Source organism: Electrona antarctica (genome assembly GCF_951216825.1).
Source record: "Electrona antarctica genome assembly, chromosome: 15".
In the NCBI taxonomy this organism is placed as follows: Eukaryota; Metazoa; Chordata; class Actinopteri; order Myctophiformes; family Myctophidae; genus Electrona; species Electrona antarctica.
In genome coordinates this window covers 2,530,145-2,550,403 of record NC_136796.1, presented here as the reverse complement: position 1 = coordinate 2,550,403, position 20,259 = coordinate 2,530,145, and the positions used below count along the sequence as shown (strand labels likewise).

The window sequence follows — 20,259 nt, the reverse complement described above, 5'->3', positions numbered from 1 at the left end:
GCAGATGGCACTGTTTTGCCTGTTTTCATTGCAGCTCAAAAGGCTTCCAAACCCCAGAGAAAACTCCAGACCACAGAAAATCTACTGAATGTTCAAAGTTCAGTTTTTTGGGGGTGTAATTGAGGTCATACAACTTTTTAAAAAAAGAAAAAAGAAGAAAAATTATATGAGAGTATTAATTTATACATGTATGGTTCTAAAGTATTTATATTAATTGAATGTATGTACATATAGAGTAGACCAACAGGTCAGTGAAAACAAAGCCATATAGAGCGTCGCAGTCCCATTTTTCCCATAGACGTTTCAGAAAGTATTTATTTAAAGACCTTTAAGCCTCAGACAAAGCCAACTCTGCTCCTGACAAATCATGGCAATAAACACAATTTTTTGGGCCGAACAAATACTACGACGCTCTAAACACATATTCATGTAGGCCTATGTTTATTATTTTTTAACTTGTGAATAATATGCGAATGTATTTGAAGATCTGTTGAAAGTATGTACAATAAAGGGGTATTTACTCGCGACCCATATATGGGTCCCAAGTTAACCCAGTTTGGGAAACAGTGACTTAAATCATTGTCATCAAGTGTCTGTGTATGAAACCATGTGCATGTACATCAATGTGTGTGTTTACTGAACTAGTAACAGCCATCGTGTGTCATCACATACCTGATAGATGTTGGGTATTTTTAAAAACCTCTCCAGTAGATCCTTCCTGTTCATCTTCTGCAGAACATTCACCATGATCTGATCTGCATTATCACCGTAACATTTGTTGATCATACCGCCGATCACATGCAAGTCCGTTGTCTGCAGACTGCTCCTTGGTATCGGATCGAGGCCTTCAAGAATAGGTTCGCATCGCAGAAACAACTTGAAAGTCCTGAGCTCGTCTATATCCAACTCCTTCAGAGTTTGATACACATGAGGTTTATATGCGGCCATGGTTGATTCCTGGTACAAACAGAGCAGGGTGTCAACATCTCAGCTTCATTCTCTTAAACTAAGCGTTGGGTGTGAAGAGACTGAACACAAGCTTTTTCATGGAATACACAATAACCTCTTAAATAGGCTATGACATTTAACCTCATAAACCTCTGTGAGATTGTACATCAGCTAGGTATGAGTGAGTGAGCTCACTCACACCTATACATCTAGCATACAACAATGTTGCATGGTAGATGTAAACAAGTTGTAAGTGTCATGGCCGCCCCAATGCATTTCCAATGGAAGTCACATGGTTTGACACAACATTTTTGTTTGATGCTGTTGTATGGTTTTCGGCTGTGTTTCGACTGCCCCCCCTCCCCCTCATACAACACGTTTGTCTCTTCAAACCACGTGACTCCTATTGGAAATGAATTGCGAGCTTGCAACAGTCAACAAGTCTCATGCATCAGATATATAACAACCTGTTGTGCAGGTGTGAGTGAAGCCTTAGCCAACAACAACATGCTCAACACGGGTCTTCAGTTATATTAGCTTGGTTTGATCACTGTTGTAAATAAACATAGGCCTACCTGTTGTTTTTACAGTTTGAGATTCCACAAATTGTCCACTAGATGGCGAACTTTAAACACCTAAGAGAAGAGGGGGGAGGAAGACAAAGTTGAAACTGTACTGTACAGAAATACAAAGGGCTTGACATTAACCTTTTGAGGCACTGAAGTAAATCTCCCATTCACTTGTCCGGGCAAAAAAGTAACTTGTCCGGAGCATGAGTACACACAAATACATTTTAAATCAACTTACTGTAAGTAGGTTTTGGTAAATACATTTTTGAATATTGGATGAATATCCAAGTTAATAGCCCTGTCTGTGATCTGTCGCAAGCCTGATCAATTTGTATGAGTCGGGACTATTCAAAGTATATAGGCCTCAATAGGAATTAGGCCTACAGTGTTTTGTTCTTTGTCACAATCTGTACATTTAAGGTTTACAAAAAGGACATGAGACAGTGAAAGTGATCAAGACACTATGACAACATTTAACAATAATAAGCAAGACTTTCAAATTCAAATACTGTAGACACAAAAATCAAGTCAAATCAAAAAGACGAGACAAGACAAAAAATAATGGAAACAAAAAAAATAAAATGATAGTAGGAAACAAAAAAATTATAATAAAATAATATTAAAATAAATTATTGGTAGAATATTAGTCGATCCGCCACCTGACATGCCACCACATTATAAATGACTGACTGGACAATTAGTCCTGAATATGCGGGAGTCTTAGCGCATTCAATGTTTTTTTAAAAGGGTCCCACATCTTACTGAATTCTTTCAGGGAGCCACCCAGCAAGCATCTGATTCTTTCCAATTTGACATAGTTAAGTATATCCTTTATCCTATGTAGGAGAGACAGACAGTAGGACAGCTGAGGGAGACAGTGTAGGAGAGACAGACAGTAGGACAGCTGAGGGAGACAGTGTAGGAGAGACAGACAGTAGGACAGCTGAGGGAGACAGTGTAGGAGAGACAGACAGTAGGACAGCTGAGAGACAGACAGTGTAGGAGAGACAGACAGTAGGACAGCTGAGAGGGAGACAGTGCAGGAGAGACAGACAGTAGGACAGCTGAGAGGGAGACAGTGTAGGAGAGACAGACAGTAGGACAGCTGAGAGGGAGACAGTGTAGGAGAGACAGACAGTAGGACAGCTGAGAGGGAGACAGTGTAGGAGAGACAGACAGTAGGACAGCTGAGAGGGAGACAGTGTAGGAGAGACAGACAGTAGGACAGCTGAGAGGGAGACAGTGTAGGAGAGACAGACAGTAGGACAGCTGAGAGGGAGACAGTGTAGGAGACAGACAGTAGGACAGCTGAGAGGGAGACAGTGTAGGAGAGACAGACAGTAGGACAGCTGAGATGGAGACAGTGTAGGAGAGACAGACAGCAGGACAGCTGAGAGGGAGACAGTGTAGGAGAGACAGACAGTAGGACAGCTGAGAGGGAGACAGTGTAGGAGAGACAGACAGTAGGACAGCTGAGAGGGAGACAGTGTAGGAGAGACAGACAGACAGTAGGAAAGCTGAGAGGGAGACAGTGTAGGAGAGACAGACAGGACAGCTGAGAGGGAGACAGTGTAGGAGAGACAGACAGTAGGACAGCTGAGAGGGAGACAGTGTAGGAGAGACAGACAGCAGGACAGCTGAGAGGGAGACAGTGTAGGAGAGACAGACAGTAGGACAGCTGAGAGGGAGACAGTGTAGGAGAGACAGACAGCAGGACAGCTGAGAGGGAGACAGTGTAGGAGAGACAGACAGCAGGACAGCTGAGAGGGAGACAGTGTAGGAGAGACAGACAGTAGGACAGCTGAGAGGGAGACAGTGTAGGAGAGACAGACAGCAGGACAGCTGAGAGGGAGACAGTGTAGGAGAGACAGACAGTAGGACAGCTGAGAGGGAGACAGTGTAGGAGAGACAGACAGCAGGACAGCTGAGAGGGAGACCGTGTAGGAGAGACAGACAGGACAGCTGAGAGGGAGACAGTGTAGGAGAGACAGACAGTAGGACAGCTGATAGGGAGACTGTGTAGGAGAGACAGACAGTAGGACAGCTGAGAGACAGACAGTGTAGGAGAGACACAAGTCTATCCAAATGTTGAGCCCATCATAACATTTCCAAGAACTACATTTTGAAATTGAATTGAAATATAGATAGATAGATAGATAGATAGATAGATAGATAGATAGATAGATAGATAGATAGATAGATAGATAGATAGATAGAAATAATTAACACTGAGGTTTTGATACATTTTGATTTCCACTAAACTAATGGTGCCTTAGGCTATAGAATGTGGTACAGTAGTTACTGTACTAGAATAGAACGATTTCAAATAGTACAGTAGATATTGGGCGTCTTACTGGTTATTAATGAGTAAATATTTTAAGCATAACATTAATAACGCTGGTTAACAAACTGCCCTCCCACTCTGGGCGTTTGTTGTACATCAAAGCCTTCTACAAAAACCTAGGTGTTTGTAAAGATGATTTTAAACTGGCAGTGGTAACAACTGAGGAGGTACTTAAAAGGCCGAGTGCCCTTCAACCCCACAAGGCCACTGGCCATGACAATATTCCCTCCACATTTCCCAGAGACTCAGCCATCTCTATAGCTCCAATCATCACATAAACCTCCATCAAACAGGGACAGCTCCCCCAAGATTTCAAATTGGCCAAAGTAACCCCCCTGCACAAGAAAGGGAGCAAATTAGACTCTGGCAACTACCGCCCTATTTCTATTCTTAGCTCCATCTCGAAAGTGATATAAATAATAATACAAATAGTCTATGAACAGGATGAAAAGTAATTTGTACAAAAATAATGTACAAATTCCAATCTGGCTTCAGAACATCCCACACCACTGACACATGCCTCCTCTATTTGAGTGAACATATCAAACACGAGGTGGATGCTGGCAAATACTGCGGCATGGTCATGCTGGACCTCCAAAAGGCTTTTGACACCGTGAACCACTCTATACTGGTTACCAAGCTAAAAGCAATTGGTTTTGATAGCACATCAGTGGGCTGCATGCAATCCTACCCAGTGAGCCATGGCGTTCCACAAGGAAGCATACTAGGGCCTTTACTGTTCCTAATATATGTAAACGACATGACATCAGCTTGTGACTGCAACTTGTTCCTGTTCGCAGATGACTCGGCACTGCTAGTCTCGGACAGAAACAAACTGCAGGTTGAAAAGGCCCTCAGCTCTGAACTCGGTAGTATCTGAACCTGGCTCGCTGATAAAAAACTATCTTTACACCTGGGAAAAACTGAATCCATTCTCTTTGGATTGAATAATAATCTCAGCCAGGCAGATGGCTTCTTTGTTAGAGTGGGTGACAATATTATCACACGAAAAGATGAGGTACGTATTTCCTGTAGGCGGAGACGACAAATATGCGGTGTAAACTCGCAGGTCTTCTACTACATTGAATGGTAGAGTGACTGATTAGGTAGGTAGGTTAGTCTGCTCAAACGTTACTATTTTACCTGCTTTTTTCAAGATTCCCAGAACATCGGTATGGACCTGTGTAGTTTGTGGCTGCTCCAACAGTAGTGGCAACATTCAACTTTGGAGAAAAACAGTCACATGTCAAAAAATACACCGTGGTGGCTGAGACCAGAGACATTAGTCTGGTAGGAAGGAGGGGGTCCCATGCACCCGAAAGATATATTTTTAACCTACCTTTTTATAATCCTTAAGGTGTCTATGAATTTTGATGTTATCCGAGCTAATTATTGTCCCAAATATGTTTTTTTAACCATATGTTGTGTCCGTCCTGGATTTTAGGCTGTGAAAAATAAAAACTTTAAACCAACATAGCTCCTGAACTATACATCTGACAGAAACCATTCACCCCATTTCATGTTTGTCTTTGCATGATGAAACAAAATAATAATTAACCTAAACTGGATCACAACAACTCCTCCCCCATGCACCCTATTGATATATTTTTTCTAACATTTAAATTTGTACAATCTTCAAGATGTATAGTACACAAATGCTGATGTTCCCCACTTGAAATATTTAGTTGGGTTGTTTATAGCAGTTCCTTGACCGCGGAGAGCAAAGGTCCATTTCTCAATGGATGTCATCTAGGGGGTTTATTAACCCATTTTGGGCGGGTACCCCTTTTGGTGTTTTAAACATTGTTATAATTTAGCTATTGAAAAATAGCAGATCTACAAGCTCATAGCGCACCACCGAGTGGCGCGCTACGAGCTTGTAGGTATGCTATTTTTGAACAATCGTGAACATATTTATTTCAGAAAACTGGAGGATTTAGAGCTCATACAGCTATAGATAAAGTACAGTGGTCTCATGCAGCTATAGATAAAGTACAGTGGTCTCATGCAGCTATAGATAAAGTACAGTGGTCTCATACAGCTATAGATACAGTACAGTGGTCTCATGCAGCTATAGATAAAGTACAGTGGTCTCATGCAGCTATAGATAAAGTACAGTGGTCTCATGCAGCTATAGATAAAGTACAGTGGTCTCATACAGCTATAGATACAGTACAGTGGTCTCATGCAGCTATAGATAAAGTACAGTGGTCTCATGCAGCTATAGATAAAGTACAGAGGTCTCATGCAGCTATAGATACAGTACAGTGGTCTCATGCAGCTATAGATAAAGTACAGTGGTCTCATGCAGCTATAGATAAAGTACAGTGGTCTCATACAGCTATAGATAAAGTACAGTGGTCTCATGCAGCTATAGATAAAGTACAGTGGTCTCATGCAGCTATAGATAAAGTACAGTGGTCTCATACAGCTATAGATAAAGTACAGTGGTCTCATACAGCTATAGATAAAGTACAGTGGTCTCATACAGCTATAGATAAAGTACAGTGGTCTCATGCAGCTATAGATACAGTAAAGTGGTCTCATTTTTACAATAGGCGGAAATTACACGTGTATTGCATGTATAAAACGGCATGGTTCTTGCCCCAAACTGCATGAGATTGGCATAAATTTGGCATAACTGTACATGGGAGGCTTGTAGATATCCATGTAACCTATTTCCATTCACATTATATTGAAGTGACGGCTAAAGGGACTTTTTGGAAAATGTCTATGGCCATTTTTCCCTTTGCCAAAATGTAGTCAAACCTTGAATCAATGATGTATTTACACCCCTTCCCGACAACGTGGTATGACAAGGTTGGTTCCATTGGATACATGAGGTTGTCTAGAATCTAAATTTGAGCATGCCACAGTCTCCGAAAGACAATTCCACAGGTCTCATAGCATAATAAAACATTGAAAAAACACACTTTGGACCACATTTTTGTTCTTGGGATCATCAAAATCTGTATATTAGAGGGCCTTATGGATGCCAAACGGGGAAAAAAAGAAAAAAAAGAGAAACGTAGGGTTGTGCGCGTGTTTGCGTTCCCAATTTCACCTAGCATATTGATTTGCCTACTTTTAGCATTTAATTGAGCATTAAAGGAGCATTCAGTGATTTGGGTGATTCGGAAAACCTCCCGGTCCGTCTCGGTAACACGATGTGCACATGCACGCACTACAGTGGGGACATGCGACAGGCCAACAGCACGCACACCAAGGCCCACCCCTGCTCGATCATGATTGGTGGAAGGCCCCTGTCTATCCTGATTGGATGAAGGCTGGGCCACCTAGCCAAAAACGAAACCTAAGGGTTTTTTTTACCCCCAGGGGTTAACTGGGGACAAGGAGGAACTCCTTATATGGTCAGCACACTCTATAGTAGGGAGGATTATCACAACAAAACAAAACATAAGTGATATTTGAATTAAGTGAAATCACTGAATATACCTTTAATGTTCCATAAATGTTCTTGTTATGTCACTATAGCCATCTCCCTCAATGCCTCATGAAAAAATGAAACAGAAAAACTGTACATTTGTCTCAGAATTAGGTAGTTAAGACCTTATGTAGATTTTACATTCTCTTTTTTGTATTTGTGGAAATTCACTATGGCAACCAATATGCCAGATTAAACATGTGCCAATATTTCAAGTGGGGAACATCAACATTTGTTTACTATACATCTTGAAGATTGTAAAAATGTAAATGTAAAGAAAAGATATATCAATAGGGTCCATGGGTGAGGAGGAGTTGTGATCCAGTTTAGGTGAATTTTTACATGTGTGTTTATTTGGATTTTTATGCACTACACATGATGGAACTATGGCCAATTGTCATATCAATCAATTCATCGTGCAAAGACAAACATAAAATGGGGTGAATGGTTTCTGTCGGATTTATAGTTCAGGAGCTATGTTGGTTTAAAGTTTATATACAGCCGGAAATCCAGGACGGACACAACATATGGTTAAAAAAACATATAGGCTATGGGACAATAATTAACTCGGGGAACATCAACATGCATTAACTAGAAACCTTAAGGATTATAAAAAGGTAGGTTAGAAAAATATATCTTTCGGGTGCATGGGACCCCTCCTTCCTACCAGACTAGAGTAATGGTTGAGAAGAAGCAGTGAAAGGTCCTGAAAGATACATAACAATTTAGGCATTTAGCAGACGTTCTTAAGCGATTTACATTAAGCAAGAACAAAAATCATGGCAATACATCGCATATATAAAAAGTAGTTATCATGAAACGTGCGTAAGTTAAGAACGTAACAGTGGAATATCGATATAATGAAACTATAGGATCCCGATCGTGCTTTGAGCGGTCGGGCACCCCACGAGCGTCAAAAATGCCCGATTATCGGCTAGTGTAAGGCCACCTTAAGGGGCTAGGGTAGTGCTACGGGCCATGGTGCTGGTGGAGTCTGAAAAGATGGTTTTTCAGACTACGGCGGAATATTGGGAGTGAGGCTGCAGTTCTGATTGTAATGGGAAGTGCATTCCATAGTTTTGGAGCCAGAAGGGAGAAGAGTTTGGGTGGAACATAACGTCAGTCTTACCCAATCTTTCTGTTGTATGAACACAAGGCTGCTGTACTTTATACCTCATACTAAGCATTTAAAGTATAGGCTACTATTGATCAGTATAAACTCACCTGTGCAGTAGAAGTCTCTATGGTTGAGGAGAGAAGAGAAACAATCGGGAAGGAGCTGCTTTATATTTCTCACTCACACACACACACACACACACACACACACACACACACACACAGTTGAAGAAAGGTTAAAAATGCAAATTTCAACAAGGCAGTTCAAAGTGCTTTACATAAAAATGAACACATTGTGAAACGACATTTGAAAATAATAAAACATATTTTCACAGTACAGAAGAATCTTCTTTCAGTTAATTCCTGCACCGGGGTCGCCACAGCGGTTAATCTGTTTCCATCTCTCTCCATTTTCCTTGGTCACTCCAGCTTTAGCTTAGGTTGGTTAATGGTTTTAAATGCAAGTAGCCTAAAACTAAATAAATGTTGTTCACTAGGGCTATAGGCCCACCGACTTTAGCAACATATCCATAACCTCTGCTCCATCTGGCTTGATGAGAAACTGTCTTTTAAATTTCACATTGATAACCTGTTTGGCAAGGTTAGACTACAATAGACTACATGAAGCTTCCGTGAACAAATTAATGAAGCTGATAGTGACCCCGATAAGGGAGGATTTCCTCGTTTTAAATCACTTCTGAAGACCCATTTCTACAAAGCTGCTTTTAATCCTTTATCGTTGTGATCTCTTTGTACTTTCTGATGTATTTTTTTTCCCTTCACCTTTTTGTTTTTGATGTATGATATTTTCTATATGCTCTTGTTGTTCAGCACTTTGTGACCTTGTTCTTGAAAGGTGCTATATAAATAAAGCTTTATTATTATTACTTTATACCTCATACTAAGCATTTAAAGTATAAACTCACCTGTGCAAGTAGAAGTCTCTATGGTTGAGGAGAGAAGAGAAACAATCGGGAAGGAGCTGCTTTATATTTCTGACCACACCCAGCCTGCTTGCACGCACGCACACTGAACTTTGGACGGTGGTAATAAACCTATAGGGTCCCTTCCAGGTTATATTCCACTCTCCATAGGAATGATAGGACGCAAAGCAAAGTTCTTTGTTTACCCAGGGAAGTGGACTAAGCTCGAGATGCTTGTTTACAGCCACACCCTGCTCATAGAACATTTCATGGTAGGGATTCAATGCCTTGCTCAAGGGCACTTCAGCGGTGGTAATTTTAACGTGCCGGTCTGGGGATTCGAACTGGCGACCTTCCGGTATCAAGACCGCTCCGCAAACCGTTCGGCCACCGCTGCCACATGTGGAGAGTGAGACTCGCATGGTCGCTTGAGAGTTGATGAGATGTTTCAAAGATGCATAAAGTTGCCGTAGGAGACCGCGGAAACGTGTGCGAAGCAGCGTTTCCGTTAAGTATTTGTAATCTTTTTTTTTAAAGTTTTGGCTTCTCTGACATTTTTGTCTCTTCCTTGACTTCCCATGTCCCGCCTGGCCGCCTCCCGAACCGCGACTGGCTAGCTGGCCTGCACGTCTATAGTTACTGCCGCTGATTGGCCGACCTCGTACGTGCTGGATGTTTTTAATGCTGTTGTGTCGTGGGTCTATTTAATAACTCCGGTTATGGCCCGATCTTAGCTTTGTTAATTAATTTCAAAATAAGAAAGAGGACGACATGTTTCCTCTTTAAAACTGTGTTCCTCCTAAAAATGTAGATAGACTACAGCAGATACAGAGGTGTTAGCCATTTCCACAACAAATTCATCATTAAAGGGGAATACCACTCATTTTCAACATTTTACTATGTCATTAATAATACCTTAGTGCTGTGATTCACCACATCTTGATCAAGATGTGATTCACCATGTTAATGATTGTTTTCAGAGGGTGAATTAAACTGTGGCTGGTGAACAGTTTAAATGCCAAAGCAAAAGAGGATTTCTATAAGGGACGACGTTTAAGACACGCTCCATAGCGTGTACGCATACTTACTGTAATTTACAATAGGCCCACAATGGAGCTACGCTCTCTGGCTTTGTATGTTACATGTGTAATTGTCTTCATCAATCAATCATTCAGCTCCCGATTTCAATACAGTAATACATTCAAGTCCATAGTAGTAGGTGCATTATAAAGAGAACAAATAATAAAACGGTTGAATGAATCTTGATGAATCTTCACCAAAAAGTAGATTAGATTTTATTTTACATAATTATGTACATTTTATTACAAGATACATTCAAGTGAATTCAATTCATAATCATTTAAAAAAACAATAGGAAACATTAAATTAAATATTAAGATCTTTGATTTACATTGTTAAGTTGTAATCCAACAAAGCTAACGCCAACAGACAGGCTAGCGTGTCATTAGGCTAGTGTGACGCGCTGTCCAGGTTGAAAGGCGACTGAGGTCTGCACATCTTCTCCTGTACCACCGAATGCTTCGTACCTAGAGAAAGATACACAAATAAATAAATGTAAACATGTTGGTTTCTCCTGTATCACTGAATGCTTCGTACCTAGAGAAAGATACACAAATAAATGTAAACATGTTGGTTTCTGCTGTACCACCGAATGTTTCGTACCTAGAGAAAGATACACAAATAAATGTAAACATGTTGGTTTCTCCTGTACCACCGAATGCTTCGTACCTAGAGAAAGATACACAAAAAAATAAATGTAAACATGTTGGTTTCTCCTGTACCACCGAATGCTTCGTACCTAGAGAAAGATACACAAATAAATAAATGTAAACATGTTGGTTTCTCCTGTACCACCGAATGCTTCGTACCTAGAGAAAGATACACAAATAAATGTAAACATGTTGGTTTCTCCTGTACCACCGAATGCTTCGTACCTAGAGAAAGATACACAAATAAATGTAAACATGTTGGTTTCTGCTGTACCACCGAATGCTTCGTACCTAAACTAAACAAAATACATACATACATGGATGCACCTGGGACGTATCCTCAGTGATGTATCCTAAGGTCATCGGGGTTTCGGGTCTCCCAACATCATACCCCTCACTCAGGTGACCCAGCCGGGGTGATCAAGTCCCGACTTACGTCCCAGTAGCTACCCTCGATCAGTCCCATTAGGGAAAAACCAGGGCCACACAATCCGTTCTTCCTGAACTACTCTGCCGGGACTGGGAGGTACCATTCTGGCGCGTGGAAGGACTAGGCTCTGTGGGTTGACTCCTGTCCGGGCCCCTCCTACGTCTCACCAGGTCCACTCCTGCTCTCACCAGGTCAGGCCCTGTGCGTTGCACCAGACTCCCAGCACCAGGCACTTTATTCAGGAATGGTGGATTCTCGAGCCGCAACAGTTCCGCAGGCTCCACCTTGCCCTTGGTGGTGCCGCAGGCTCCGCTTGAGGCTTGAATGGCCCTCCTAAAGGCCTCACCGTGGGTTTGTTGGGCTTCTTCCTCACGGAAGACACAGGCTGGGGCGCCAACCCATACTGCTCCCGGGTGCCGTCTAATTTCCGGCTGCCACCCGTCTCTCCGGTGGTCACCAGACTATTCCTGGTTGTCACGTAGTCTATTCCTATGAGTCACTATAAATAGAATAACTAAACAAAATACATACATACATGGATGCACCTGGGACATATCCTCAGTGATGTATCCTAAGGTCATCGGGGTTTCGGGTCACCCAACATCATACCCCTCACTCAGGTGACCCAGCCGGGGTGATCAAGTCCCGACTTACGTCCCAGTAGCTACCCTCGATCAGTCCCATTAGGGAAAAACCAGGGCCACACAATCCGTTCTTCCTGAACTACTCTGCCGGGACTGGGAGGTACCATTCTGGCGCGTGGAAGGACTAGGCTCTGTGGGTTGACTCCTGTCCGGGCCCCTCCTACGTCTCACCAGGTCCACTCCTGCTCTCACCAGGTCAGGCCCTGTGCGTTGCACCAGACTCCCAGCACCAGGCACTTTATTCAGGAATGGTGGATTCTCGAGCCGCAACAGTTCCGCAGGCTCCACCTTGCCCTTGGTGGTGCCGCAGGCTCCGCTTGAGGCTTGAATGGCCCTCCTAAAGGCCTCACCGTGGGTTTGTTGGGCTTCTTCCTCACGGAAGACACAGGCTGGGGCGCCAACCCATACTGCTCCCGGGTGCCGTCTAATTTCCGGGTGGTCACCAGACTATTCCTGGTTGTCACGTAGTCTATTCCTATGAGTCACTATAAATAGAATAACTAAACAAAATACATACATACATGGATGCACCTGGGACGTATCCTCAGTGATGTATCCTAAGGTCATCTAGAGAAAGATACACAAATAAATGTAAACATGTTGGTTTCTCCTGTACCACCGAATGCTTCGTACCTAGAGAAAGATACACAAATAAATGTAAACATGTTGGTTTCTCCTGTACCACCGAATGCTTCGTAACTAGAGAAAGATACAAATAAATGTAAACATGTTGGTTTCTCCTGTATCACCGAATGCTTCGTACCTAGAGAAAGATACACAAATAAATAAATGTAAACATGTTGGTTTCTCCTGTACCACCGAATGCTTCGTACCTAGAGAAAGATACACAAATAAATAAATGTAAACATGTTGGTTTCTCCTGTATCACCGAATGCTTCGTACCTAGAGAAAGATACACAAATAAATGTAAACATGTTGGTTTCTCCTGTACCACCGAATGCTTCGTAACTAGAGAAAGATACACAAATAAATGTAAACACGTTGGTTTCTCCTGTATCACCGAATGCTTCGTAACTAGAGAAAGATACACAAATAAATGTAAACACGTTGGTTTCTCCTGTACCACAGATTACCGAATGCTTCATATTACGATACAATATTACTTTTTTATCAGCTCCCACAGACATTTGTCTTGCGTCCCAGCAGCTATGTATGCAACACATATACTGTAATACACACATTTGACTTAACACACAGAAACAAAACTAAACTAAATACATGCATAAACACATGAAAGACGAGAGCCGTGTCCGTGGCTCGGCGTAACCCTGGCCAGACTCCCTCCTAAAGCTAGCAAAATAAACTAGACTAAAACAGTACAGTAGTGCATCCCGTGGATGCAGAGGCCGTTGTTTTATTGCGCCCCTTAAGGATGCTAATATACAGCTTCGTTACAAAATGTAAACAGCTCGTGTTCATATTTGGAAGCCTCGGTAATGTCCATAAGTCAGTCGTGAGAGGCCTGCAGATTGCAGGAATGCCCAATAAGCCAAGAGCTAAGGCATTGGCAAAAGTCTGTTCAGTGTCTGTGATAATTTTGCAGTCGCAACATATGGATTTATTTTGTATGTAAACACTGCATTTGTTAATATTGGTCGTTGTTGTCTCCGTTAAATGCAGAGCGACTTCACTGTTTCAGCTGAGAACTAGATCTTGTCCGTTTTAAATTTCAATGATCTGTTTTTATTGTATACATTTTTGTGTGGACCCCAGGAAGACTAGCGACCACTTTGTGGTCTAATAAAGAATAAAGACAGAATAAAGGCAATGCTTCCTGACTGTACCCGTGATCTGTATCCTGAAACACTTGTCGTCGAGTTTCCCAAATTTGGTGCGTCTACTACCGATTGTGTTCAAGAATGTCTTCTTAAATGTGAACACAAATAAAGATGTTAAATGTGTGCGTGTCCCGTTTATACACATGTGTTATTGTACGCAATAACTTTGCACATTCTCAGAGTTATGGAAGTCCTTGAAATACATTCAAAAAAATGTGTTTGTTTTTTGGGTACTCACAGGTTGCTGTACGAGGTCCAGTCAGCCTTGCTGAGCGAGGGTCTGGTGGTCAGCAGGGCTGAGGTCAGATGAGACTGACTGAGCAGCAGGCCTGATCCACTGGACACTGGAGTCACCTGATGACCACTGTCCTGCAGACCCTGCCACACACACACACACACACACACACACACACACACACACACACACACACACACACACACACACACACACACACACACACACACACACACACACACACACACACACACACACACACACACACACACACACACACACACACACACACACACACACACACACACTGGTTATATGGACTTCGAACAAAGTAGAACATAAAAATAGGGTTTACATTTTGCCACTTGTCTGAGCACGGCAACCACCCCTGTAGACCAGAAATCACACAGGCTGGCTATTATTTTTTAAATCGTGAAAATGTGTGCAAAATTCATTGATATATATTCTAATGTTTTGAACTCATATCTTTGCTTCTAGGGGGTCCCTGGAACAAGATATTTTCAGATGGGGGGGGGGGGGGGGGGGGGGGGGTCGGCTGCCAATTACATTAATATTTGGGGTCCTTGACTTAAAAAAGATTGAGCACCACCGATAAAGAAACATTTTTCAAAAATAGCAGACCTACACATAGCACATCTACAAGCTCATAGCACGGCACCAAGCTTTTTATGAGCTTGTAGATCTGCTATTTTTCAACAGCTAAAGTATAACATAATGCTTTAAAACATCAAAAGGGGTTCCCGCCCCAAAATGGGTTAATTAAAGTGTTAACTCACATGGTCTCTCCTGTGGCTGATCTTGATGGTTCTGATCTCCTGCTGCAGTCTCTCCATCTGCTCCGGGCTGAGCTCCTCGAAGCCCCTCTGGACCGAGGGCATGTAGGCCGGGGGGAGTCGCACCGGCAACCCTGCTGCTGTGAGCTCCTGGCTCGTGGAGTTTGGACCAGAGACGCCGCACTGAGAGTTCTGTTTTCAAAAGAAAGATGTCTCACAACCGCCATCTAGTGGCTGTCTTGTGTATGTGTGGTGCCCTCTAGTAATCATGTATTTTTAGGCCTGACGTCGAAATAAAAAAAAAGGTTCGCTCTGAAAGAATATATATTCAAAGATCTGTGCCGCATTTTCACGATTTTTCAAAAATAGCAGACCTACAAGCTCGTAGCGCGCCACCCTGAGCTTGTAGATCTGCTATTTTTCAATAGCTAAAGTATAACATAATGCTTAGTTAAAACACCAAAAGGGGTTCCCGCCCAGAATGGGTTAAAAGGAAAATACATTTTGATGATCAGTAATACTTGCAGTGGTGGAAGAAGTACTACTTTTAATGAAGTAAAAGTGTCAGTACTACAATATACTGTGAAAAGCAACATGCCTGTATTCAAAATCTCACTTGAGTAAAAGTATTAAGGCATGGTGTACTAAATGGCCTAAATTGTGGTATTGGTATCAAAATATGCTTAGTTTTATTAGAGATTCTGAACATACAGCTAATTTGACCCATTCTAATTATTTTTAATCGTACAATCTTCGTTATAGGCAGATTTCTCTTAAACAATGTTAAAAAAAAACATATTTAGATTTGTATTATCGTGAGAAGAACAATGGCTTCCATTATTGCATTGCAACTTTTCAGGAATAGAAAGCCTGCAGTTACTAGTATTAGCTTGGATTCCCCATCGATGATGTCACTGGTGGACGCGTTTCTGAACTGCCCACAGCCCTTCCATATGAGACACAGACTGAGTAGAAAACAATTGTGGCATTTTATCATGAACATTAACCCATTTTGGGCGAACATTAACCCATTTTGGGCGGGAACCCCTTTTGGTGTTTTAACTATTGAAAAATAGCAGATCTACAAGCTCATAGCGCGGCACCGAGTGCCGCACTATGAACTTGTAGGTCTGCTATTTTTGAACATTTGTGAAAATGTGCCTCAAATCTTTGAATATATATTATTACAGACTTACAGAGTGAACATTTTAACTCATATCTTTGCTTCTGTGGGGTCACTGGAAGAACATATTTTCAGATGGGGGGTCGGAGGCATATTACATATAATTTTTGGGGTTCTTGACATGAAATATTGAGCACCACTGATACAGAAACATAAGGTTTTTCAGAAAACTGTCAGGATTTTGAAGACATTTTTTAAATTTCGACGTCAGGCCTAAACGGGTTAATGAGGACCAATAAAGGGTAGCATGTATAAAGTGAATGATAAACCGAGTGGCAAAGTGAGTTTAATGTCGTTTAACGTTGTTTAATGCAATCGGATAGGACTTTTCTGTGTGGACATCCACACAGAAAAGTAAAACTACTTTTCTACTACTTTTCTGTCAAGGCCAGAAAAGTAGTTTTTTTGCCACTCAGTAGGCGTTCCTGCATAACTGGTGTGCCCGCACTTTTTTGACTCGAGAACTACTTTTAACAGTTTGACGCCATACCCCACGGAACCCGCCTTTTAATCAAATGTGACAAAATTTGACTGAGGGACTGCCATTGGATTTTTTTGAATTTTCGGTTCACTTCTGTGGTCTCTAACATTACACCTAGCTACATGTTTGGGCATTTATTTCATATTTACATGTCGATTTCAGCTCTGACACTTATTTCAGACATGCTTTAGTATCTGCCTGTGATATTAACTCATTTTGAAAAAAAAGAAGAAAAAAAAAGGTTTTTCTCCTCTGGTGAAAAGCTGTAATTTGCGCGATGGCAGGCTCTAGGTCAAATCTGGTCACAAATATCCAACGCTGCCGACATTGTTTTATTACCTTTGGAGCATACGCTGAAGTATTTGCAGCTTTCAACCACGAAAATCCGGTAAAAAATGGTCGTTCGTCTTGTTATGATCATGACAATGCGAAAGAAACCAAAGTGCAGAGCAAGTTGTAGTCCAAACAAACCCCCCGTCCACTTGCATTGGGCTCAATTTAAGCCTTAGCAGCCCAGATGATGACTTGATTTCCGGTTTCGTCATCATAACGCGACGGCCTCGTCATCAGGTCCCGGATAAATGCGCTGTTTATTTTTAATTATTTTAAAACAGAGAATTAAACGCATTAAACAAATAGCGGGAATAGCGTATTATGCAGCAGCGGAACACTGGATCAAACAATTAGCGGCACTAGGACTGTTAAACTGACCAGCTCAACAAGATCTACCCACCCACAAACATATTATCCCATTGCTGTTTAATAGTTTTAAACAGTTACCTGAGGCGTTAGATATAAGACAAACACTTAACATGGGAAATAGAAGGGCAACATGGAATTGGCATAGGTTTTTTTAACTTTGTAATGTTTGTCTGCAACACTCTTGAAAACAATGTATTGCTTTGTGGGTTTGAGCTGACGGGTCCTTTTTATGTCATGTATCAATCAAGTCACCTTAATGAGTTCCCAAACATGGTCTCACCCGTCCAGACAGCGATACAGCGGCGTTGTTGTTGTTGTTCCCCCCCGGCTCCGACTCGTAGGAGCTTCCGAAGTAGAGCCTCCACAGGTTGCTGCGCTGGAGCTCCGCCTCCGGATGCCGCTGGTCCGCCCCTGGCCCCGCCCCCGACTCCGCCTCCCCGGCAGAGTCGTCCGATCCGCTGCTGTGGTTCAGGAAGACCATGGAGCCCAGGCTCATGTCGCTGTCTGACCCCGACGTCAACTCCTGGACGCCCCAAAACGGAGAACAAAGATGACATGTGGGTACCTTGTGGGTACCATGTGTACGGAGCAGTAGTTATCGTGGATTTAACCCATTTTGACCTGAGATCAGATTCTAAAAATGTCTTCTACATCCTGACAGTTTTCTGAAAAAGCTATGTTTCTATGTCAGTCGTTCTTCGATTTTTCAAAAAATAGCAGACCTACAAGCTCGTAGCACGCCACTCGGTGGCGCGCTACGAGCTTGTAGGTCTGCTATTTTTTTATGTGAGATGTGTGTGATGCGAAATGTGATGAAAAATGATAGTCACTTTCAGTAGTAGAGCACTGTAGAGGGGAGCTGTGTGTGTCTGTGACTGTGCCCAGGTGATGATGGTCGTTGATACTCATCAAGGAAGGCAATTATGTTTCTGCACTGTCAAAAGTAATGCTACTTTTTTGCAACGTAGTAGGAAGATAAATTATATAAAATTAAAAAAACGTTTATATCGTGAAAAATCGTATCGAGAATCCTCATATCGTACTACGAATCGTATCGTGAGTTGAGTGAATCGTTACATGCCTAGTCAAGACCAAATGAGTGATTTGTGAAAGTGCGAACGAACGCCAGAGCGCACAACCAAACATAAAATGCTCTCTTCTCCACAGAGTGGGCTACTCACACCACTCATGTGGTAAAAAAGGCACAACAACGCCTGTACTGCCTACGACGCTTGAAAAAGTTCAAGGTCAGCCCCCGTATCTTGAGGTCATTCTATAACTGCACCATTGAGAGCATCCTAACGGGTGGAACCATTGTGTGGTACGGGAGCTGCACTGTCCGCCAGCAGAAGGCACTACAGAGGGTAGTGAAAGCAGCCCAGCGTATCATTGGAGGTGAGCTTCCCTCCCTCCAGGGAATATACGAAAGCCGATGCGTGGCCAAGGCGAAACGGATTGTTAAAGATGTGCATCATCCCAGCAACAGCCTGGTTGAGCCATCTAGGCGGCCACGGCCAGGCAACCGGTTCCTCAGCCTCGCCAGCCGCACACAGAGACTATGGAACAGGTTCTTCTTCTCCGCCATCAGACTCATGAACAGACACTGAACACTACAAGGCCCGGACTATATGGCAATATGCCTAAGGCCTTCTGCATTTTTGCAACTGTGATCTTGCACTTTCAGTAGTTGTGTACTTTAGAGATGTTAGTTTTAACCTGCACTTAGTTCTTTATACAGATTATTTGACACTAGACTGTAGCTGTTGTATGGTCTTTTAACGCACAATGAATTTCACGTGCCTTTTACCCTGTAACTGGTATTGTTGACAATAAAGTTGAACCTTGAACCTTGAACCTTGAGACTCCACTAGCATCTTCTCCACAGACTCCACTAGAGTCCCTCCCTAACATCTTCTCCACAGACTCCACTAGTCCCTCCCTAACATCTTCTCCACAGACTCCACTAGAGTCCCTCCCTAACATCTTCTCCACAGACTCCACTAGTCCCTCCCTAACATCTTCTCCACAGACTCCACTAGAGTCCCTCCCTAACATCTTCTCCACAGACTCCACTAGAGTCCCTCCCTAACATCTTCTCCACAGACTCCACTAGAGTCCCTCCCTAACATCTTCTCCACAGACTCCACTAGTCCCTCCCTAACATCTTCTCCACAGACTCCACTAGAGTCCCTCCCTAACATCTTCTCCACAGACTCCACTAGAGTCCCTCCCTAACATCTTCTCCACAGACTCCACTAGTCCCTCCCTAACATCTTCTCCACAGACTCCACTAGAGTCCCTCCCTAACATCTTCTCCACAGACTCCACTAGTCCCTCCCTAACATCTTCTCCACAGACTCCACTAGAGTCCCTCCCTAACATCTTCTCCACAGACTCCACTAGTCCCTCCCTAACATCTTCTCCACAGACTCCACTAGAGTCCCTCCCTAACATCTTCTCCACAGACTCCACTAGTCCCTCCCTAACATCTTCTCCACAGACTCCACTAGTCCCTCCCTAACATCTTCTCCACAGACTCCACTAGAGTCCCTCCCTAACATCTTCTCCACAGACTCCACTAGAGTCCCTCCCTAACATCTTCTCCACAGACTCCACTAGTCCCTCCCTAACATCTTCTCCACAGACTCCACTAGAGTCCCTCCCTAACATCTTCTCCACAGACTCCACTAGAGTCCCTCCCTAACATCTTCTCCACAGACTCCACTAGAGTCCCTCCCTAACATCTTCTCCACAGACTCCACTAGAGTCCCTCCCTAACATCTTCTCCACAGACTCCACTAGAGTCCCTCCCTAACATCTTCTCCACAGACTCCACTAGTCCCTCCCTAACATCTTCTCCACAGACTCCACTAGAGTCCCTCCCTAACATCTTCTCCACAGACTCCACTAGTCCCT

General features: G+C 42.8%; 1 protein-coding gene and 1 long non-coding RNA gene across 4 annotated transcripts in view; both read right to left on the bottom strand.

Annotated features, from left to right (window-relative positions):
* Positions 1–861: 861 nt before the first annotated feature.
* LOC306938834 lies at positions 862–9,429 on the bottom strand. The gene is made up of 4 exons (XR_013791779.1): positions 9,349–9,429; positions 5,005–5,084; positions 1,524–1,583; positions 862–957 (listed from the first exon to the last, which is right to left on the bottom strand). It is a non-coding gene; the product is annotated as an uncharacterized lncRNA (long non-coding RNA).
* A 1,195-nt stretch (positions 9,430–10,624) lies between these two features.
* pex1 (peroxisomal biogenesis factor 1) overlaps positions 10,625–20,259 on the bottom strand; it is a 67,789-nt gene continuing 58,154 nt past the window's right edge. For all 3 annotated transcript variants that reach the window (XM_079523147.1, XM_079523145.1, XM_079523146.1), the window contains exons 23-26: positions 17,624–17,866; positions 14,981–15,169; positions 14,187–14,326; positions 10,625–10,892 (exon numbers count right to left, since the gene is read on the bottom strand). In XM_079523147.1, coding sequence (XP_079379273.1) covers positions 10,811–10,892; positions 14,187–14,326; positions 14,981–15,169; positions 17,624–17,866 — 654 coding nt within the window. In that variant the 3' untranslated portion in view covers positions 10,625–10,810. The remainder of the gene's footprint in view (positions 10,893–14,186; positions 14,327–14,980; positions 15,170–17,623; positions 17,867–20,259) is intronic.